The sequence below is a fragment of the Amblyraja radiata genome, chromosome 23, assembly GCF_010909765.2.
Source record: "Amblyraja radiata isolate CabotCenter1 chromosome 23, sAmbRad1.1.pri, whole genome shotgun sequence".
Classification (NCBI taxonomy): domain Eukaryota; kingdom Metazoa; phylum Chordata; class Chondrichthyes; order Rajiformes; family Rajidae; genus Amblyraja; species Amblyraja radiata.
The window spans coordinates 17,292,762-17,317,106 of NC_045978.1; the positions used below are offsets into that span (position 1 = coordinate 17,292,762).

Here is a 24,345-nt window from a genome sequence, read left to right on the forward strand (position 1 = left end):
ACTGTGGGTCCCCATCCTACCCCTTCCAAAGTCCACAATCAGTTCCTTGGTTTTGCTGGTGTTGAGGGCCAGGTTATTGTGCTGGCACCATATGGTCAGTCGGACGATCTCATTTCTGTACTCTGACTCGTCCCCATCGGTGATACGTCCCACAACAGTGGTGTCGTCAGCGAACTTGATTATGGAGTTCGCACAATGACCGGCTACGCAGTCACGAGTATAGAGTGAGTACAGCAGGGGACTAAGCACGCAGCCTTGAGGTGCTCCCATACTGATTATTATCGAGGCTGACACATTTCCACCAATACGAACTGACTGTGGTCTGTGAATGAAGAAGTCGAGGATCCAATTGCAGAGGGATGCGCAGAGACCAAGTTCTGCGAGTTTGGTAACCAGCTTGGAGGGGATGATTGTATTAAATGCCGAGCTGTAATCAATGAATAACAGCCTGACATATGAGTTTTTGTTGTCCAAGTGGTCCAGAGCGGAGTGGAGAGCCAGCGAGATCGCATCCACCGTTGATCTGTTGTGGCGGTAAGCGAACTGCAGAGGGTCCAGGTTTTTGTTGAGGCAGGAGTTGATTTGCGCCATGATCAACCTCTCAAAGCACTTCATCACCACAGACGTTAGTGCCACTGGTTGATAGTCATTGAGGCACATCACCTTGCTCTTCTTGAGCACCGGTATAATTGATGCCCTTTTAAAGCAGGTTGGAACCTCAGACCTCAGAAGTGAGAGGTTGAAAATGTCCATAAAAACTCCAGCCAGTTGGTCCGCACATGTTTTTAGAACACGACCGAGTATACCATCAGGTCCAGGCGCTTTTTGAGGGATCACCCCTCTGAAGGATTTTCTGACGTCGGCCTCTGTGACTGTGACTGAAATACCATCACAGCGAATGGGGGCTCGAGAAGGCACATCAGTGTTCTCCCTATCAAAGCGCGCGTAAAACGCATTGAGCTCGTCAGGGAGTGATGTTTCGCCAACATTCGAGCTGCCTCCTGATCTCGCCTTGTAGGAGGTGATTGCATTCAAGCCCCGCCACAGTTGCCGAACATCTGTCTCATCCTCCAGTTTGGAGCAGAAGTCCCTTTTGGCCTTTTTGATGGCCTTACCAAGGTTGTATCTGGACTTCTTGTAGACCACTGTATCATCAGACATGAATGCCCGGTGTCAGGTCTTCAGAAGAATGTGGATCTCATAGTTCATCCAAGGCTTCTGATTGGGAAACACTTGGAAGGTTTTTGTTGGGACGCAGTCCTCCACACATTTCTTTATGAAGTCTGTAACGACTGTGGCGTATTCGTTCAGGTCCATTGCCAAGTCCCTGAACATTGCCCAGTCTACAGACTCCCCCCCCATTCGGTCAGATTTACTGAAGTGAGGTCGAGGGATAGAGCGATAGGCATCCTTGATGGTGGTGTAGCAGTGATTGAGGGTGTTTGGCCCTCTGGTGCAGCAGAAGACATGTTGATGGACGTTTGGGAGTGATTTTCTTCAGGTTAGCTTTATTGAAGTCCCCAGCTATGATGGTAAATGCCTCGGGGTAAGACGTCTGGTGCTTGTTGACCACGGGATGATGGAGGTGAATTCCCTTGGGAGGTAGAAGGGACGGCACTTCAATGCCAGATGTTCAAGGTGTGGAGAGCAGGAGTTGGACAGGACTGCCACGTCTGAGTACCACGCAGAGTTGACCATGAGGCAGGCGCCCCCTCCTCTCACTTTCCCAGATGCCAGTATACGGTCCATACAATGGATGGAGTACCCTTCAGGCTGGACAGCTGAGTCTGGGGAGCTGGGGGTGAGCCATGTCGCTGTGCAACAGGACACAGAGCATTCCCTCAGCTCCCTTTGATAAAGCAGCCTTGCCCTTAAGTCCTTAATGATTAAGCCTTGCCCTTAATCGTTAATGAATGGGTTAACATATGATGAGCATTTAGCGGTATTGGACCTGTACTCGCTGGAGTTTAGAAGGGTGAAGGGGGGGCCTCATTGAAACTTACCGAATAGTGAAAGAACTGGATAGAGTGGATATGGAGAAGATGTTTCCACTAGTGGGAGCATCTAGGACCAGAGGCCATAGCTTCAAAATAAATGGATGTACCTTAGAAAGGAGATGAGGAGGGATTTCTTTGGTTAGTGTGGTGAATCTGTGGAATTCATTGCCACAAACTGCTGTGGAGGCCGTCATTGGGTATTTTTAAGGCATAGATTGAAAGATTCTTGATTAGTAAGGTGTCAGGGGTTATGGGGCAGGAGAATGGTGTTGAGAGCAAAAGATAATAAGCCATGATAGAATGGTGGAGTATACAAGATGGGCAGAATGGCCTAATTCTGCTCCTATAAGTTATGAACGTGAACTGGAAGCCTAGTTTATTGCACAATTTCAAAAACTTTCAATGCTTCTCAGACATTCTGTCCCTTCCAGAAGACATGAATAGGAAATAAGAGCCTTTCCCTCTGTTGTTATATTGGTCATTTTAATGGCCGAAGACTTTCAACAAGGGATCAGCCAAAGTTCAGGTTGGCTGTGTTAATTATCCAATTAAATCCTCAAAATTAATGCTTTATAAGCATTAATTATTTTTAACAGAAATGTTCTGGAGATTCTGGTTGTTAATGTCTATTGTTTTTTCTTTTTTTATGTTCAGTTGGCTGTACAACCTGATCATCAGGTGGTTTGAACCCTCCATCAGGAAATACTTAAGTGGCAAGGTATGATATAAAACATTTTATTTTACATAATAAGGGTGGGAGCTTTAAATATCCATCCAGCATTATACACTACCATAGTAAATAACAAACTATCTTAGCTATCCGTTGAATTACTCCAGCACTTTGTGTCTATCTTTGTGGATATATTAGTTGCGACCTTCCAGAATGCCCCAGATATGTTATTTTACTTTGTTTTAATACAATATTATTTAAATTTGTGCCTGTAAACATTTGTAAATAAACATAATATTTTGATTATAATATCCATTATTATAATCCATTTCAACTGATTTCCAAATGTCTCTGATTATAAGAGGCATTAAGAAACATATGATGTTGGAAAGCTCGTGCAGTCTGGCAGTTGGGCCTCAGGATCGACTGACTGAGATGTAGTTTGCATTTTGTGGCACACTCTGTTTCTCATCAGATGATCTGAATCTCAATTTAAACAATGGGAATTGGAAAAGTAAATGCAGCCATAAAAATGAGCGGGAGGTCTGGGCTAGGTCGAGTACTCTCCAGGAGTGAGCAAAGGGAGATCATGTTTAAACATGTATTGGACTTCTTCAATGATATGCAAGCAGAGTAACCAGTGGATGTAAAATATGATTTCCATGTGATATCAAGAAACAGTTAAGAGCAGTGGATATAGCTACTGAGCCAGACAATGTCCCAGAGATTGTTTTGAAGATGGCACTGGGCCTTTACTTGCTGGAGTTTAGAAGGATGAGGGAGGGACCTGGGGTGGGAAATTGCAACCTTCACATGGTCCGCCCTGTTTCGACGAATGCAATCAACCTAGCGTGCACAATCAAGTAAGGTCAAATAGAACAAGTTGTCCTACAACTTTACGCTGTGCACGCCATACGCAAGAAGAGGAAGGGGGGACCTTATTGAAACTTACCGAATAGTGAACGGTCTGCATAGCATGGATGTGGAGAGATGTTTCCACTAGTGGGAGTGTTTAGGACCTGAAGTCATAGCCTCAGAATAAAAGGATGGACCTTTAGAAAGGAGATGAGGAGGAATTTCTTTAGTCGGAGGGTGGTGAACCAGTGGAACTAATTGCCACAGAAGGCTATGGAGGCCGTCAAAGTATATTTTTAAGGTGGAGATTCTTGATTAGTATTTTGACTAAATTTCAACATCTATTATAAGCAGAAAATGTACAGCAATATACAGTAAAGATAATCAAACAGTTTAATGACTGATTTAATCCATACTAATAATTTTTTCAATTTTGCAGATCTGTTTTGAATTGAAGAAAATTCTCAATGAAAAGATATATCCGTTTCTCCGGACAGTGCCAGGTATGATGAAATGATTAATAACTGCGGTTTCTAAACAATAATAGGCATGTCTTACATAGGTTACTTTAAATGAAACATATATATTTTTAATAATGATCTGGGCATTATACCCTACAAAAATAATGGACAGCAAATTTTGGCTTTGACACAAATGATCATAATGATCTCAATGTTGACGATGGGATATTGCCAAATGTGAGTTCAACTATCCGGCTGATATAAGGCTCCTAATTATTCTCTGCCTTCAACACCATAATGTACTAGTCCTGCACTGTTGAACACACATTAGGCAGCAAGAGGATGTCCTTTAAGTGACAACTCAGTGGTATTTAAAGGCATATCATTTACTCATAGCTGACTTGTCAATTAATTTCTGATTGAAGGTTACAAGGTCAGTTTATTATCACATGTACCACTTAAGGTACAGTGAAATTTGAGTTACCATACAGCCATACCAAGTGAAAAGCAACAAGACACACAACCACATAAATTAAAAGTTAACATAAACATCCATCACAGTGGTTTCCACATTCCTCACTGTGATGGAAGGCAATAAAGTTAAATCTTCTTCCTTTTGTTTTTGTTCTCCCCCGTGGTCGGGGCAGTCAAACCATCCGCAGTCGGGGCGATCAAAGCCCCCGCAGCAGATGATCGAAGCCCCTGTCGAGGCGATCGAAACTCCTGCATCGGGGCAGTTGAAACTCTCTCTGCGGCATGAAGCTCCCGAATCGGCCTCTTCTTTCCAGAGACCGCGGACTTCACGATATTAAAATCCACATGCCTCGCGGTTGGAGCTTCGATCCCCATCAAAGGGAACGCAAGCTCCGCGATGTTAAAGTCCCGTAGACTCCTGTGGTTTGGACCGCCCATCAGTCTCCAGGAAAGGCGACCAACTCCACGATGTTAGGCCGCAGTGCGGACGAAGATAGGTTACGGAAAAAATTTGCACCTCCGTCGAGTTAAGAGATTGAAAAGACGTTTCCCCCAACCCCACCCGCCACATAAAACAAACCAAGGAACACTAAAACATACTTTTTAACACATACTTAAAATAACAAAAACGGAAGAAAGGACAGACGGACTGTTGGCGAGGCAGCCACTGCTGGTGGCGCCACCTGGTCAGCTAGTTTCTTTAAAAATGCAGGATGCCAGGAATGGATTGAGTTTACCTCCAATGCTTCTGCAGATGTGGGTGTATAACAAGACACTCCCCTTAGAGTTAATCATGTTTCAGAGAATGAGTACAGAGCATGGTGTTGGAAGGGTGAGAAGGAAAATGGTCGCAGCAGATATCCTTATCAACCGAAGGTTGATGGTCTGTATCACAAATTATGATGGAGCACAGGAAGGAGATAGAGAATTTCGTAACATGGTGTCAGGATAATAATCTTTCCTTCAACGTCAGCAAGATGAAGGTCCTTGTTATTGACTTCAGGATGTATAGTGGAGTACAGGTCCCTATCAACATCAATTGTGCCGAAGTGGAAAGGGTTGAGATCTTCAGGTTCTTTAGCGTTAATATTACCAACAATCTGTCATGAACTAACCACAATGATGTGACTGAAAAGAAGGGACACCAACGCTTCTACTTCCTTAGAAGACTGAAGACATTTGGCATGTCTCCAATGACTCTTACACACATCTTCAGATGCACCATAGAAAGCATATTTTCAGATTACATCATCACTTGGTTTGTGAACAGCACTGCCCAAGACCCCAAACAATTGCAGGGAATTGTAAATTAAGCCCAACACACTGACCAGACCTCACTATTGGCTCCATCAATACATTAAGCTGCCTCAAAAAAAAGCAGGCAACACAATCAAAGTCCGGTCATTCCATCTTCTCCTTAATCCCATCTAGCAGAAGGAATAGAAACTTGAAAGCGCACACCATCGAATTTAGGAACAGCTTCTTCCCCTCTATTCCCCCCTTCTGAAGGTCTTTCCATGAGTTAGGGTACTGTCTGTTTCACCTATGCGGACATTGGACTTTGTCTATGGAACTGATGGATCTTGCACTTTGCTCCTTCTGTGGTATTTGAGTTTGACTTGGTTGTATTTATATATAGTATTATTCACATTATATATGGTATCTGATTCGATACCATGCAAAACAGCTTTTTACTGTACACATGACAATAATAAACTTAAACCTAATGTGTGATTAGTCTGTGGATATATGGACATATTGATGATAATCAAAACACATATGCAATAGATATTTCGTCAGTAGTTGTTAAGTTATTTTAGAATGCATTGGGCTTATTCCAGGCTAGAATTGTAAATACTTTGAGAATTCACCGTTGGATAATAAGCTCACACTCTCCTTCAAAAAGAGCAGACTGTATTTCATTCTCACAGCAATAAGCAGTGGGAGAAGGGGGACATACAAATATTGCATCCTATCTGTGATTCTGATAGAGGAAAATGGAAAACAGAATGTGAATTCTGAATAAATCAGAAGAGGTTGAGCAATAAGTGGGAGGTGGAAAATAAGAAAGGTATTGGATGCATTGTGTTGTCATGATTGTCTCAGCCCTGCCCCTGATAATGTAATCTGGATTGACCAGTGATTCTGAGTACAGTCTCCCGATGATACAATTTCACTACCTTCACTCAGATTTGTTGTTCCTACTAATTATATGGTATCTTAGCTTGCATGAAAAAAAATAAAAATTCGTTGAGTGTTGTAGAATGTGTTTAGTGTACTTCACATGTTGAAAGTGCTGGCATTTTGTGATAACTGTAACATGTGGTTATGAGCCTTGACGCATTTGAATCTGGGAGGGTAGTTGGTGGGATAGGTCATTTGAAGATGTATTCATTGACACAGACCCGATACACATCAGGTTACTGAACATCTTAGACCATTGTCTCCAGGTCCTCAGGTTTGACAAATGACATTATCCTCCATACTTTCATGATTTTGTTATTTAAATAGTACTCAAACATTTAGTGGTATTTTAATATGTTCCACCACTTTGACTCTTTCAGTGACAAAAGAAGTTGGCAGATATATCGGAATTGATTACTCTTTGACCAGTCCTCCATTCGTGACAAACAATTCACTTAATCTACCCCTCAAGGTATGACAGTGTAATGTACAATTAAATTAAGTAAATGCAGCCATTTTTAATGTAAGAAATTTGAAGTTTCTCCACAATTTATTTCTGTAAAGGTTTACAAACAATAAAAGCACTTTGTGTTAATAATGATAAAACAGAAATACGTGTCTATCAGTTTATGCTTCAGGTCAATGACCTCTCATCAAAACTTTCACTAGTTTCATAAAAGAACATTAACCTGAAACATTTACTTTATTTCTCTCTCCACAGATGTTGCTTGTCCTTCTGAGCACATCCCATATTTTCTTTTACATCAGAATATCTTAATCTGCATTTCAAAATACAAATGATTCTCTTTAGTTTGTAATTATTTGTTTAAAAGAGAATGGTTTGGTATTGAAATGAACAGATGTTGTAACTTATTTCTTATGTTCAATCAGTCCTTTTTAAAATCTGAGGTTCATTACATTATCTAATATATTATTTAATCATGTGTCATAGTACACAAGAAAATCATGTTGTTGTTTCTGAAGTTGCTTATCCTACATCCTGAGTTTTCTCTTTTTGTAAGATAGAAGTCCACACAAACCAGGTTGATGCTCCTGGGCAGCACTGAGTAAAACTATTTTGTTGGAGATGCTCTCCCTTGGATGAGATTCTAAACTAAGATGCATCAGCCTACTCCATCTTTTGTTTAAGATCTATTGTACCACTTAAAGGAAATAATGCAGTGTCAATACATTATAATGAAGTGGCCCATGGAAAAAAAAAGATAAATTAACAGATCATTCATCTCACCATAAATATCGCAGTTGTAGGATTGCTGCCCTATTTAACATGGTGTGAATAGTTCCTACATGTTTAAAAAATCCATGAAGTACTTCTCTCAATAGAACTAAAAATGATCCTCTTGTATATTCTATTGAGAGAAAATCTCTCATTACAATATGGCATAGAAAATAGTTCATTTTATTATTGTATGATTGCTCTTTTACTGTTCATACATTTAATTAATACTGTACATGTCTAACCCAATGAAGAAATATTATGCACTGGAAATTAACTTAAATCCAATTCCATTTAGGGGGAATTTTACAATCTATTACATCGTACCGACATTCCATTTTCTGCTCCAGCGCTGAACATTTTTTCAGGCCATGAGCGTATGCTTTACATCGGAATCTCCGAATATTTCTTTAATTCTGCTGGTTATGTTCTCAACTCAGTGGGAGGTATATCCATTAACATTACTGACGATATGGTGAGTTGAACATGATTCACATAGAATTATAATATAATTTCTATTTAAAATTGTATCAAAGACTTCAAGTCAAAATAAGAAAGTCTTTACTGTTACCTTACTATCAGCTAAATACTGAAAATAATAGAGGAGAACTACCTTGACTATTTTTAGTACTAATAGGTATAACTATTATTTTTACTTTTAATGAATCATGAATTTATTAATTTCATGTCAAACAAATTCAGTAAATGAGATGATAGATGATTCAAGGCAATAGGGGAAGAATGGGGTAATACGGTGTTAAATCAAACTGCATAAAAATTGACTCTTTGGGCCATCAAGCACATGCCTACCTTTTTGCCCATCTGCACTAATTCCATTTCTCCTCATTAGGACCATCCTTCTTTGGCTTGCCTATTTAAGTGTTGGCCCAAATGCTTCTTAAACATAATAACTATATTTAATTACATCACCTCCTCTTCATGTAAAAGAAGCTTACCGCTTAGATCCTCTCAGCCCCATTCTCCTGCCTTCTCCCTGTGGCCCCTGACGCCCTTGCTGGTCATGAATCTGTCAATCTCCGCCTTGGAAATGTCTATTCCACAGATTCACCACCCTGTGACTAAAGAAATTCCTTCTCAACTCTTTTCTAAAGGTACATCCTTTTATTCTGAGGCTATGGCCTCTGGTCCTAGACTCTCTAAAATCCTATTATTCTAAGAGTAACTGAAATTGCGAGGCAGAATGTTCTCAAGATCACTGAAAACAAATGGACATTAGAAGATATGGAGCCAAATGAGTCTGCGATCCCACATGACGATGGAGAAGTGTTGCACTGGACTTCATTGCAACCCTATGGGATGTCTTCAGCAATTTCAATAACAGTCAAATTACTGTGACACAAATATATGGATCAGTAACCGTATAAACACACAGAGTTACCATGTTGTGAAAATCACCATACACGATTGTCAACATAATTACCTTGATGGTGGAATTCTGATGGTACTCTGATCATTTTTGGTTGGGAAGATGCTTGAAAGTCCATTGATATCTTTATCGAATAGAAAGTGTTCCATTGATGAAGATCAAAAACAACACAATTATCAGTTAACCTCACAGTCAACATGGAAATCTGATTTTCTATTTGTTACTTGGGACCAGGAGTGAAAGGTCATGAATAAATTTTCCTGAGTAGAAAATCCACAAATTTATCCTTTCAGATCTAGACCAAATGCTTGGACTAAGTTTGGTTTCTCATAACTGGATCGTTTCTATCAATGACCTTTTGAAATAGTTCTTATAGAATTTGAAATCTGGAAATCTTCCATTATTCTAAATTCAACATAAAGCAAAACATACTGGCCTTGTATATATATACACAGGGCAGCCCACCCGATGTGTTAGTTAATCTTGGATGCCTTTTTCTCTCCCAATAAAGTTCTTGGAGTCAAGGAGTGGCTTTGTACTATTTACAATTAATGGGTTAATGAACCTTAAGGGGTATTAATGGAAAACATGCCATTAATGTAAAATGGCAAAGGCCAGTTCAAGTGAATGCTTCTTTTAGAGCTGATTATTGTGAGACATAACTCAGAATGTGTCTACTTTATATAATGCTGTTTTGTTTACATAGGAGGGTATTAATAAATTATACTGGAAACTTGCCTGGATTGAAATTGGAGCCTAATTTCACAAATACATTTCAGATGAAAGATGGAGATCATTGATTCTGAAAATGAAGGATTTATATTTATGCTTACAGCAACATGTTCCGTGTTAACTCGAGAATTCTCTTTGTTTTACATTAAGATAAAACAATGAAAACAAAAATGTAATCTATAGTTTATTTCCATTACAGGAAATTATTTCCATTTGTGTTTTATCTTCATAGATTTAATTAACTTTTTTTAAAAACATTTTATCATTCTTAAAACATTCTTCATGATTCACATGCTGTGTGCATTTAGGCTACAACAGCTAAAGGAAAATGATCTGGCTTAACTTTCTCAAACTCTGTTCCTTGGCTCTGAGTATTTTGATATACACAGGAAATGTATGTAAAAATTGCTTATAATTCACTAGTAAGAATTAAATCCACTGCGATTCTATTGACAAGTTACATAAACATTCAATAAATTAATTTAATTATCTTGTTTTCTATCTTTTGTTATGTATGGATACTTCAATCCTGAAATGTAATAGACAATGCATATTTTTTCTTAATATAGCTTCCAGATAATTCACGCATACGCTTTAATACAGAAACCATTGGAACACTGATACCACAGGTATTATATAAATACTCTCAAATATACTTTTAAATTATATTAATATACTTTTCCTGAAATTATGGTTTAAAGAAAGAGTACTGTAACTATTTATACAAATGTGATCCAATTTATTATAGTAATCTGTATGTCGTTTTGTATGAATGCTTACAGTGAATATACTTAATTGTTCTGAACTAAATGCCCTATAGTTCTGTATAATAACAAATAATATATTAAAAATATTGTCTATTTGTAAATGACTAGCTATAAATAACTTGCTAACCAACCACTCTAAAATCCATCCAATGCATAAAAACTGACAGGGAGAGCGTTACACTACAATATGCACTTTATTTAAACTCTGCTCCTAACTACATCATAGAATCAGCCTACATAGCTGTGAATACTTTACAATATTCCCTTTACCTAAAATTGAATTTGGGTCTTCCACCTTCTTGGCTTTGTCCCATTGTTACTTAAATTGAATCTAATCTAGGGCAGTAGATGTTGTTTACATGGATGTTAGTAAGGCATTTGATAATGTCCATCATGATAGGCTGATACAATACAATTCAATTTATTGTCATTTGGACCCCTTGAGGTCCAAACGAAATGCCGTTTCTGCAGCCATACATACAAACAAATAGACCCAAGACACAACATAATTTACATAAACATCCATCACATTGCTGTGATGGAAGGCCAAAAAAACTTCTCTCTCCACTGCACTCTCCCCCCCGATGTCAGAGTCAAAGTCAAAGCCCCCGGCGATGGCGATTGTCCCGTGGCCATTAAAGCCACGCCGGGTGATGCAAGGTCGCACACCAGGTCTTGGTGTTAGAGCCCCCGGCGTGCGCTCGCAGGGTCCCGCGACCATTCCAAGCCGCGCGGGGCGGTGCTGTAAGGCCCCGCTCCAGGATCTCTTCAACCCCGCAACTCGGGCGGGAGAAGTCGCCGCTGCGGAAGCCCCGAAAAGCGGTCTCCCTCCAGGGACCCGCGGGCTCCCGGTGTTACCGTCCGCCAAACCCGCAGTTGCAGCCACCGAATCTCCGGGGGTCGGGCCGCAGCAGCGTCCACCACAGCTCCACCCGCTCTGGACTCGGCCAGCTCCGCGACGGTGAGTAGTCGGCACCACAGCCCCCGGTCTTCCTGTTGGAGGCCGCTCCTCGTTGCAGCCCCAATGACAACGGAGACCCGACAAAGAAAAGGTCGGGTCTCCCGTGCAGGGAGAGATTTAAAAGTTACCCCCAACCCCCCCCACACCACCCCCACCCCCCCACACACATACCCCAACAAAAATAACAAAAACTACATGAAAACATAGACATAAAATAATAAAAACGCAGACGGACTGCAGAGGCCGCTGCAGACGAGAGTCGCGCCGCCTACCGGATGCTATGATCTACCGGATGTTATGATCTACCGGATTCTATGATCTAGAATATATATATATATATAACTTGGGCATAAAGGTAGATGAGTTGATTAGTTTGCAGACATCACCAAATTTGGTGGAGTTACAGATAGTGAGTAAGGCTGTCAAAGTATACAGTGGGGGAGTCTGAAACGTCACTTTTCTCCAGAGATGTGGCCTGACCTTCTGAGTTACTCCAGCATTTTATGTCTATCAAAGTATAAAGTGGGATATAGATCAGCTACAGGTGGAGAAATAGCAGATGGAATTTAATCTGAGCAAGTGTGAGGTTTTGGACTTTGGGAGGTTGAATGTCAGGAAACGGTATACAGTTAATGGCAAGACCCTTAACAGCATTGATGCAAAGAGGTATCTTGGAGTCCAAGTCCACACCACTTCGCAACACTTAAGTGGCAACACAGGTAGATAGAGGGTATTAGTCATATAGATAGATTGGACAAACATGGATTGTTTTCTATGGATCCATCAGAGGTTGAGGGAAGATCTGGTGGTAGATAAAATTATGAGTAGCATAGATAGGGTGGACAGTCAGAACCATTTTCTCAGGAAAAATGTCAAAGACTAGAGGGCATTGTTTTAAGGTGAGGAACTAAAGTTGACCTTCATAAAAAGAGGAGTTAAGTATAGGAGCGAAGAGCTCCTTCTGCAGTCGTACAGGGCCTTAGTGAGAACACACCTGGAGTATTGTGTACAGTTTTGGTCTCCAAATTTGAGGAAGGACATTCTTGCTATTGAGGGGGTGCAGCATAGGTTCACGAGGTTAATTCCCGGGGATGACGGGACTGTCATGTCAAGTCAAGTCAATTTTATTTCTATAGCCATTTAAAAACAACTCTCGTTGACCAAATTGCTTTACATTAGTGCAGGTACTAACATGCTACAAACAGTGGTACATAGCTCAACAATACATATATACAGCGCTCCCTCAGAGGAGCTCAAGAAAGGCTTGAGAGTAGAAATCAATTTTATGTCTAGACTTAAAAGAATTGATGGAGGGGACAGTTCTGATGGGAAGAGGGATGCTGTTCCATAGTCTAGGTGCTGTAACCGCAAAAACGTTGGATGTTGAAAGAGTGGAGCGACTGTGGAGGCAGATACAATAATGCCATTTAAGAATGTTTTCAATAGGCACATGGATAGGCACATGGATATGCAGGGAATGGAGAGATATGGAGCACATGAAGACAGAGTTGTGTTCGGCACGGACATTGTAGGTTGTCCGTGTACTGTACTGTTTTAATCTGCATACTGTGTCAGCTTCATGGACCCGATTTATTCCCCATATCCTCAAATATTCTAAAATAATATGGATCACATCATCACTTTCATTCAATTGTGTCCCATGTCAGTGGCGTCATTTGCCAGGTCACTCGTAAAGTAGTCCAGTGGAGCACAAAATATATTACATCAGCTGAATACCAAAACAGTCTAAATGTTATACTGTTTTAATTAAGAATGGAAAAGAACTGCAGATGCTGAAAATCCAACCTAAAATCAGAGAGAATTGGTAACACTCAATAACAGTCAAGGCAGCATCTGTGGAGACAGAAACTGGGTTAAGGTTTCAGCTCAGGAAACATTTCTGTTTCCTGCCTGGCCTGCTGAGTATTCCCAGTACTTTCTATTGCTATTAAGAACAACAGGGTTGGTTGATGCACCAAAGGATACCTAATATGCTTAAAAAATAAAAACTGAAAAGTTAATAAAATTCCTGATATATGATCCTAAAGCCAATGCGACAAACGAGACACACTCCAGCAAATGATGAATTTTTATTCTGAAAAATATATGAATGAATGAATGAATGAATACGTTTATTGTCATTGCACAATACTGTGCAACGAAATTCCATCACATCTCCTCCGGTTAAAAAAAATACAAACACGACACATATGTACACTTATTAGTAAAATAATAAATAAGTATTTAAAAAGAATTTTAAAGAATTTGGCGGCATTTCTTGGAATTACATTTTGCTTCCCCAGTGTTCTCTGTTGGAATTAAGCTCTTTTATCGCACATGGGTAGAAACTATTTTTTAGTCGCCTTCAGAGACCTGAATCGCCTCCCAGAGGGTAGCAGAGTGAAAAGGTGGTTGGCAGGGTGGGATGTGTCCTGCTTGATATTTGTGGCCCGGCGCAAGCATCGGGCCCTATATATATATCATCCAAGGAGGGCAGTTGAGCGTTTGTAATGCTCTGTGCAGTTTTTATAATTCCCTGCAGTGCCCTCCTCTCAGCCACAGTACAGCTAGCAAACCACACCAGGATTCCATAGGAGAGGATACTTTCCACGGCGCATTGGTAGAAGGACAGTATATATAAACATACAAAGGATTGTAAAATTGCAACTGCAATGTTTAGAGATATATTTTTAAAAATCACGTAAACACATTCAAAATAAAGGCCTTAATGTTAATATAAGTCTTCTATTTGAAAACTGCTTGTCTGATAATCAGTACAACAATAGTGACCCCTGTTGATCTAAAACAATTATTACACTGTCACTTCAAGCTGACTAAACTTACAAATGGAAGACAAAAAATGCTGGAGTAACTCCGCGGGTCAGGCAACATCTCTTGATGTTGGAGAACATGGATGAGTGACATTTTGGGGTGGGACCCTTCTTCAGACTCAGACCTGCTGAGTTACTCCAGTGCTTACTCCAGTGGTTTTTTATTTGTTAAGCAGCATATATCGTTCCTTGTGTTTAAAATTACAAATTACCCGTTTACTGCTATACTAAAATCTACAGCATTGAATTAGACTGAAAATTAATAGTTTACTATGAAATTAGTAAATTGAAATCCAAATAACATAATATTTTTTTTAAATAGCTTTAAATAAATTTATGGAAACATTTGGAATTAAATTGTTTTTTTAATCTTCATTCTACGCTAATGTTCTATTGCTTGTACTTGTGGGAAGGTGATGAGTTGGGGGTGGGGTGCAAGGGTGTAAATGCTGCGTCATACCTGTTAAACGCAACATTTTGCTTATTTCACCAGCTTTCTCTGGCAAGAGGGACTGAAGATGTTATGTGATGGCAAATTCCAAAATATATCTAATTATATCTCTCTATCACTAGCCAGGCCCGATTTGATTACATAATAAATAATTTGTCTTCATTGATGTGGTCCTTGTGCAGCTTTGGTGATGGACTATTAGAGTGTGCAATGGTTAGCAGATTTCTGTGAGGACCTACTCAATGAAGCGCCTCCTAATGTTTGAAAAGTAAAATTGCTCCCTGAGCCTCTTGGTCAGACCAGGACAATCTAGCTCCCACAACCAGCAGCTTGACCAGCCCCATGTGATCTGGCTGAAAGGAATAAGCTGATACTAACCGTTAAGAATTTGTCCTTTAACTAGCACACGTAGAAGGTATTTTCTGCTAATTAAACTGTTTGCTGTTTGAAACCAAAAAGGATTAGGTAGGACAGAGCTCCGACATGGCTCCAGCACTGTCTAACTCATGATCGGCCTGTTCTGAATACTGGACACTAACTTGATGCTTGTTAATATCCTGGCTGGAATGGCCTTCAACATACTTCAACAAAATGCCAATTTCCAATCCAAATATAAATGCAAAAGTGTTCACTTAATCATTCTAGATGAAAAAAATGTATCCAGTCATGAAGATGAAACTGCAGCTTATAGCGGATTCTGCACCATCTATGGCTTTTCAGTCTGATAAAATCATCCTCACAACATCTGGAGATGTCTATGCCTTTGCTATCTTGCCAAATTCAACATTAATTCCTCTCTTCAATGTTAAACTGGTAAGTTTTGGATCACATTTTAAAAAATGATTTAATTTACAAGTTGTGGTAGAATATAACAACTGAGTCTTAATTTTCATTTGCAGAAGGCTCAAATCACAACCCCAGTTGGTATAAAAGATGACAAGATTACTGGGAAACTAACATTGGATAGGTAATGTTAGAACATATGATATAATACAGTAATTGAGATAAATTAATTCAATTTAATAAATGTGCTGATGAACTAATCCAAGATGCATGTACCAATTAAATGAGGGAAGCTGTCTTCCAGACTCATTATTCTTCACATTTCCTTGATATGACTTTTGTCCATCTGCTGTCCTAGAATGAATCATCCTAGATATGTTCAAAACTTCCCTTTGTCTATAGTTAGTCACCCCTGGATCTTACCATTTCCCATAGCTACTCCACTCCCAATGTCTTGGTTTGTGAAAGAAGCCCAAAAAGACTAGAACTTTGTCCTGCTGGTCTCTGCTCATTGTTAAAAAGAGGCAAGCTTGTTAAAATAATTGTTTCATAAATTGTGGCTTCATCTCATGAAATTACTCAATCATCAAACTAGTTTGACAACAATTGAACGATTTGAGTTTAGTGAGCGAACAACACAAGAGAGCAAATTTACTGAACCTCATCCTCACCAGTCCACCTGTTGCACATCTATCCATCCATATCATTATGGATCACCACAGAGTGAAGTTCCATGAATACTCAGGAGTGTGTGACCAAATTCTGCTCCTACAACATTTACAAATTTGCAGGTGACACCACCATAGTATCAAACAATAGCAAAATGGAGTACAGGAAGGAGATCGAGAGCTTAGTAGCATGGTGTCAAGATAACGACTTCTCCTTTAATGTGAGAAAATCTTTAAGCTGGACATCGACTTCAGGAAACAGAGTGGATCAGCAGCCAGTGTGTATTGGGAAATAAAACACTCTTTAAAGCGGCCAGCAACTCACACCTTCTTCTCCCCTCTCCCATCAGGCAGAAAAAAGCTTGAAAGCACGTACCACTAGATTCAAGAGCACCTTTTCATTCGCAGTTATCAAACCCTTAAACAGCCAATAAGCTAAAGATAAATTCCCTAATTCCCATTGCAACCTCGTGCATTTGTTTTATCTGTACTTTTTTGTGGTTGTAACAGCAAGTGCTGCTATTTTTTAATACTATCTGTATAGCATGATTTGCCTGGATTGTATGCAAAACCAAGTATAATGGCAGTCTTTACGACGTTCTCAAAGTCCAACTTCGATAGCCATTACTCCTCGTGGATGGTTAGGAGGTATATTTTACACACTCACGACATACTTAAGATAGTAAAAAATGAATCTTCCAAATGGTGTTTCTTGATTAATTGGTCTTTTATTGAAGTAGTACTTAGCAAAGAAATACTCCGTCACTTTCCGTTCTTAATCGCTGTTCCATTCATGTCATATAAATCATATGAAAGTTTCTTCTTATAAAAGTATGTCGTCTCATTAACTTGTGTGTGTGAATGAATGAATGGTAAAAAAAAAACATTCTCATCCTTCTGAGACCCAACTGCCTCCTATGAGTCTGCGCTAGTCTAGAAATAGACACACCCCTTCTACATATCAAATCCCACCTACAAAATACAGATGAAGACTAAATTATTAAAAATGTTAGACATGGCTATAATATACCGACTTAAGCAATGGCTTCTACACCAAGTCTTTCACTGTATCTCAGTGACAACAATAAACCTATTCAAAATTTTCAGATAATAAAGCAATCTGTTCAGCAAGGTTGCTAAGAGACAGGTAATATAGGAGTTCTGTAGTTGCCAAGCAATAATTATTTCTATTATAGCTTCTAAACACTTCACACTGACAATATTTTAATGGCCATTAAGGTAAATTAATTCCTATATCATCAAGAAATAGATGAGTCAGGAAGAGTGGGGTGGTTTTGTGTGCATGGGTGTCTGCGTGTCTGCCTCTTTGTCTCTTGGGGGTGGAAATGATTGATGATGGAATGAGGAAGAGGATGGTGATCACTATCAAAAATATATATTTTGCCGCCTTAAACTCTGTACCAACAAAAACAGGGGCTCAGTATTCTATGTTGAGTCATTCAAAGGATTTGCCATTGAATCAGCACTAAATTCAGAATCCTAGGTAAGATCTAAAATCCTAGGTAAGATCTCTGATCCCTTCTAATTTAAACCCTTCTGTTGTTTCATAAACTAGCAATAATGAGTCTGTTTCATGTTAAAAATAATTTTTCACAATGCTAATATATATTTCTGTTATTTTTCATTAGAGTAGAATTATCTTTACAGAAATCTAACATTGGTCCATTTCAGGTAAGTATAATATAAACTTTATTTTTAGTTACAATCATCCCATTATTTGATATTAAACCATGACCTTTGCTAAAGCTTCTCCCTCCCACTCCACCATTATATTGTTTGCATAAATGAAGTTTCCAATATATATCTAGAAAAGCGATGGCAAATGCCCAACAGAAAATATTGAGAAATTTGCTGACGTGACAGTTTTTTTTGTAACATTAACAGCAAATCTGGCGAGCAAGATTCCAGATTCATTCTTTAATTGTACTGATTTAATTGTAAAGGTATATGATGAAAGTTATAGTCATCATTCAAACTCCAGTCGAACGTTATTTAAATTTGCAGCAATATTTATGAACCAACTTACAAATAGTTTGCAGCGTTTGCCAAGTTCAAGACAAATCGCAGAGGATTATAAAATATAAAATATCAAATGTATTTCCAATCTTCTAACAGATTAGTGATTAACAACTATCTTTACATTTATAAATTCACATCGAGCATGAATGTTTCAAAAACAGCATTGACGAGTAATGGATTCCTGGATGAAACATTTGCAGGAATGGGTAATATTACGCGTTACAACATATTCAAGAAGAAAAAAAAACATGGAAGGAGAAAAGCCTGGAGAAATGGGTGGTATTGATAAAAGATATAGAGAAACAGCATGTTGGGCCTTCAAAGACTAAACCAATTTCCTCAATTAAGGAATAGAAAGAAGCTTTTACTTTTTCATAATAACGTATATGATGAAAGTTATACTCAGAATGGAGTTAAAAGCCTGGTAGAAGAATTGAAAGATAATCTAAAGGTATAATGTAAAAGGAATTAGAAAAGATTAGCGAGGAACAAATCGATTAACAAATTAAAAACAAAAGGATGGATGATGGAATGGTAGGGGAAATTTGAGATAAAAAAGCGTAAAACTAAGGGCAGCACAGTGGCACTGCGGTAGAATTGCTGCCTTATAGCGCCAGATTCCCAGGTTTGATCCTGCCTCGGGCTGCTGTCTGTACGGAGATTGTAGGCGTGGATTCCTCCCACCACGCCAAAGACGTCCAGGTTTGTAGGTTAATTTGCATCAATAAGTTGTAAAATTGTCCCTAGTATGCGGAGGTTAGTGCATGGGGTGATCACAGGTCGGCGTGGACTCAGTGGGCCGAAGGGCCTATTTCCACTCTGTATCTCTAAAGTTTAAGTATAAAGTAATGTGGAGGTAGAGAGCATAGCAGAGTCACTAAATGAATATTTTTCACAAAAGCGATTGGAGTTAACAATGTGAAAGGGAAAGGCACAGCAACAGGCTGCTGTACAAGTTGAGAACCTATTGTATTAAAGGAATATTACTAGCATTGTTAGAAGATTGGCAGAATGGCAGAAGGCAAAGAGTGAGAATAAAGGGGGCTTTCTCTAGCTGGCTGGCCAGTGACTAATGATATTCCGCAGGGGTTGGATTTGGGTCCGCCACTTTTCACGGTGTTTATTAATGATTCGGATGATGAAATTGATGGCTTTGTGGCCAAGTTTGCGGATGATATAAAGATAGGTGAAAGGCAGTTAAAACAGTTAATAACATGTGTAAATATAATGGTGATTTAATCAAAATTCCATATCTGTTGAATGCAACTGTTTTTCCTCATTGTAACATACTTTGTTCCCAGGTAAACTGTCTACAATCTGGAATTGATTTCTTGATTTCAATTGTTATTTTGCCTCGTATTAATAGTAAGTACCTGAAGAAAGTTGTAATTTATAATTTATATTAGAGTCTTTCTACATTAATGTCAGCACCTTTCCCCAACATTATAAAAATCTCTCCATTGCTATGTTCTGTTGAAAAAGTAGTTGAATTGTAAAGACGTATAAAATTGCAGGTTCAATCTCACTACTGGACTGCTGCAGTGGCAATGCATGGAATTAAAGAAGTGAAAATAATTTAGGATTTCTATATCTAACTTTAATTGGACAGTGTTCTAAATAGAACAGCTCATCTTATGTCACTGTCAACGCTCACTTATTAAAGGTAATTAGCAAAGAATCAATGGCTTCAAAACAGGGAGAGCAGAAAACTGGTGAAATAAATACATTTCATCAACGTTTGAAAAATCAATATATGATAAATTGTGCGTTTGTGGGTGCCAAGTGAGATTCTCTATTGTCAACATATATTCACAAAATTACATCCAATATTTTAACATAATGCTGGAGACCAAGTTATATCAAAGTTTAATGTTCTGAGGAGGGGATTAACATAGAATTCTATTAAATTGAGCCTCTTTGAGTTTCTGCTTCTTCGGGTCAGAATTTGCTGTGAACATAATGGAAGTGTCTCGAGGTAAAATCTGTGGATGTGTGTTTGCTGAATGCATGGCTTTTCCATATTTATGTACCTGTACTAGATATTATTGCTGATGGAAAAGTAGTTGGTGAAGAAAACATTTACTAATCTAATTTAAAGTAAATCCATGCATTCGGAAATATTATCTGCAGGCACTTACCATTATGTTGACAGCAAATCCTGATCAAAGGAACCAGGAACTAAACGTGGCTCAAATTAATTGAATTCCATGGTAATCCCTTCATAACGTTGTTTTGATATATTTTCTTCCCCAACACCATGTTACAATATTCGATGCAATTTTGTGAGTATATGTTGGCAAAGAGGATCTCACTCAGCACCATCAAATGTATAATTTGTACATCAGGGGCAATGTATAGTGAGGAGCTAAGGAGTTGCCATATCTGAACTCGCAATGCATGGTAAGGTATGCCAAGCATGCCAAAGCAGAATATCCTCCTTTTATTAAATATATTCACCGAACACGTGTTCACAAATTTACTTCATTTCAGGATTTTAGGAAATCAAATGAGAAATATGTTGCTAATTAAAGATTTGGTCAAACCCGTTTATAGCCTATTATTAATTGAACAATCAAGCCTACAATATTTTAAACTAACATGCAAACCATTGTTTTATGCAGCTGACCTTGCCAAAGGATATTCACTTCCTCTGATGGACCATATCAAACTTTCTAACCTTATTTTGCAGCCACATAAGGTAATGTTTGTTAAAGAAATGCTGTCTCATAAAAAAATTATGAAAACTAAAGTGAATTACTAATGTTGGATTTCTGAAATAAACGAAGATGGTCAAAGTTCTCAGCGTGCCAGTTAACATCTTTGAATTTTAAAAGTTATCTTAACTTTCAGGTCATTGACCTTCCATCAGAACACTAACAAGTCCAGATACATTCAGTAGCAGCTGAATATTCTGGCTATTAAATATGCATTAGTGCTCCAAAATAATATTTATAGCAAGCAAGTTGACATTGGTGGCAAACCAGCCCAAATATCATATTAGGAAATGCATTAGCTGGGGGAACTGTGCAAGATTTCTATTTGATTTATGCGAGAATAACAAGAGAGTGAAACAAATCACCCAGCAATTTGTGGTGAATAGGAAGCGTATTTACATTTATTCACCATCTGAAGCTTTTTATCACAATAAAGTAATCTTAATTTTTTTCAATCATTTCTGAACCAACATTTCAGATATTAGGTCATTATTTGGTTGTTTTTTTAAATGTATCTGGGGATTGCTGACAAGGCCAGAATTTATTGCCCTACCCAATTAATAAAATGTGCATCCCAAACCTCTGAAATCCATCTGGTGAAGGTATTCACACAATTCAGTTGGATATGGAGTTTCAAGATTTAGATGGGATGACAATGAAGGAACAATTATATATTTTTAAAGTATGAAGGCAGCTTGACTTGGAGAAGTCCAGATACATAAAGTTGCCCCCGTGCGCCTGAAGCCCTTGCCCTTCTTAATGGCAGAGGTTGTAGATTTACGATACCTTTCTTCTTGCATTGATCATATATATTTTGAGATTCCTTGTTTCATAACCGTCTCACGTCTTTTTCTGATACTTCTGTGTTTCTTATTCAATCCTTTACATTTTCATTAGCAAATCAGTCCATATTATAGCTTTAACCTTTGTTGTTAGTACTTTAGCTTGGTATACATTAACCTACATTAACCAGGTATACATTAACCACATTATACCACACAATTCAAATTGTGCTACATTAAGCAACATTAAGTGTAATTTAGTTGGAATGAATGTATCTGACTTTGGTTCCACCTTTTTATTGCAATTATTTATTTACTGCAACTACTTGAACACTGTGATTTTATTTTTTATTTTCCTGTATTTGTTTTTCTAGATCATTAAATATCATAAAAGTTATGAATGTATTTTTCTTAAAATTAATGAAAATGTGTGCAATTCATTAGTACAATATATATATGCATTTGTGAAATATTTACACCAACAACTGTGATGGATGCTTTCAAGGTGATTAAAATGTGTGTGTGATAAGTAAATACATTATTATTTCATGTGCTTAATGTTTTTCTTCTTTATACTTTAGAACTTCCTTATGTTTGCCACAGATATCACCTATTATTAAACATCAACAATTTTGTATAATGATGCCGAACGGTCATTAATTGAAATACCATGGAGAAATTATTTAAATCTTGCTTTACAATCATGTTTATTGTAAGCACTTCTTCATTATCTTTCATGAGCCACAATTAAACACATCAACATTTTACTGCAATTATGAAGGAAAGAAGGTGGATAATAAATGTGCCTGTGGTGTACTGCTAGCATATATTTTTGGAATAAGAAATGAATCATGTTCCATTTTTGAAATGCAAAATAAAAGATAGAAATATTTGATTTTGATTTTAGATGTATGTTACGATTTAATTGACTTCTATTGATGCACTACATTAAATACAATATCAAGCACAACCCGTGGCTTCTTGCTAGGGCCAAAGCTACTTGCTTCCATAATTAGTTAGGAAATACAGTTTGCAAACCAGCGTTACCTGAAATTGGAGAATTCAATATTCATACCATTTGTTTATAGACTACCCAGGCAGAATATAAGGTGCTATTCCTCCAGTTTGCATTTAGTCTCACCCTGAGGCTGGAGGGGCTGAGGACAGTTATGTTGATGTCGGAATGGGAACTATCTATGATCATGTGCCAACGCAGATTTTCAAAGTGATGCAATACCTTCAGAGCCATCCAGTTAGCATGTGGGTGTGAAAAGTTAGAAATAAAACAAGAATGTGCTAAAACTGTGAGAAACAAAGCAAACAATTGTTGGATATCTGAAACAATTGAAAATGCTAGAAATATGTTGCAGATCAGGCAGCATAATTGGAAAGAAAAAGACCACATTAACATTCCAGATATATGACCACACACCAGAACTGGTTACTGCTGACACTGACACACTGATTGTTGGAAACTCAATATTGAATGCTTGGGCAGAAAATGAGTTGGTTTCAGGTTGATCACCCTCGAAGTTAGAGTTTAATTTGAAACAGTGGAGGAGTGAAACAATGACAGAGAGATCAGAGTGAGAGTAGGGCAGAGAATTAAAATGATATTTGACGGTTCTCACATTAACATGAGGTCTGCACGGATATATTGTATTAAGCGGTTCATTCAATCTGCAGTCTGAAGAAGGGTTTCGGCCCGAAACGTTGCCTATTTCCTTCACTCCATAGATGCTGCTGCACCCGCTGAGTTTCTCCAGCATTTTTGTGTACCTTCATTCAATCTGCATTTGGTTTGCAGAGCAGACCAAAAGGCAGAAGAGCCCACATCATGAGCAGCAAATACAATATTTGAAAGATATGCAAATGAACTGTTGCTTAATCTAGAAGGACTGCTTGCGACATTGGTTAAATGTAAAAGGCTAGGTCTTGCATTTCCTGGTGTTGCGTGGGAAACTGCAGTGAGAATGGGAGAGATTGGTGGCAAGCTGAACCAGCGAGTTGACATGGGAAAAATGATTTCAGAGTGAAGAAAAGGGGGAAGATGTGTCTTGTGAAATCTTGATTGATTGAAAGATGCAGCATGGAACAGGCCGTTTGGCCCACTCCGACTACTGATCACTCATTCACACAATTTCGATATTATCCTACTTTCTCGTGCATTCCCTACACACAAGGAGCAATTTACAGTGGCCAGTTAACCTACAAACCTGCACATCTTCGGTTCATAAGCGGAAACCAGACCACCCGGAGGAAATCCATGCATTAACAGGAAGAATAAGCAAATTCCACACAGACAGCACACAAGGTCATGATTGAACCTGGGTCTCTGGCTCAGTGAGGCA

General features: G+C 38.5%; 1 protein-coding gene across 2 annotated transcripts in view; it reads left to right on the plus strand.

Moving 5' to 3' along the window:
• The window catches only part of LOC116986259 (bactericidal permeability-increasing protein-like), a 55,950-nt gene extending 33,070 nt beyond the window's left edge, over positions 1 to 22,880 (plus strand). For both annotated transcript variants that reach the window (XM_033041619.1, XM_033041621.1), the window contains 11 exons: positions 2,652 to 2,715; positions 3,962 to 4,025; positions 7,022 to 7,113; positions 8,177 to 8,353; positions 10,567 to 10,626; positions 15,653 to 15,820; positions 15,907 to 15,974; positions 18,108 to 18,150; positions 19,800 to 19,863; positions 21,120 to 21,196; positions 22,576 to 22,880. In XM_033041619.1, the coding sequence (XP_032897510.1) occupies positions 2,652 to 2,715; positions 3,962 to 4,025; positions 7,022 to 7,113; positions 8,177 to 8,353; positions 10,567 to 10,626; positions 15,653 to 15,820; positions 15,907 to 15,974; positions 18,108 to 18,150; positions 19,800 to 19,863; positions 21,120 to 21,196; positions 22,576 to 22,614 (916 nt within the window). In that variant the 3' untranslated portion in view covers positions 22,615 to 22,880. The remainder of the gene's footprint in view (positions 1 to 2,651; positions 2,716 to 3,961; positions 4,026 to 7,021; positions 7,114 to 8,176; positions 8,354 to 10,566; positions 10,627 to 15,652; positions 15,821 to 15,906; positions 15,975 to 18,107; positions 18,151 to 19,799; positions 19,864 to 21,119; positions 21,197 to 22,575) is intronic.
• Positions 22,881 to 24,345: the final 1,465 nt, after the last annotated feature.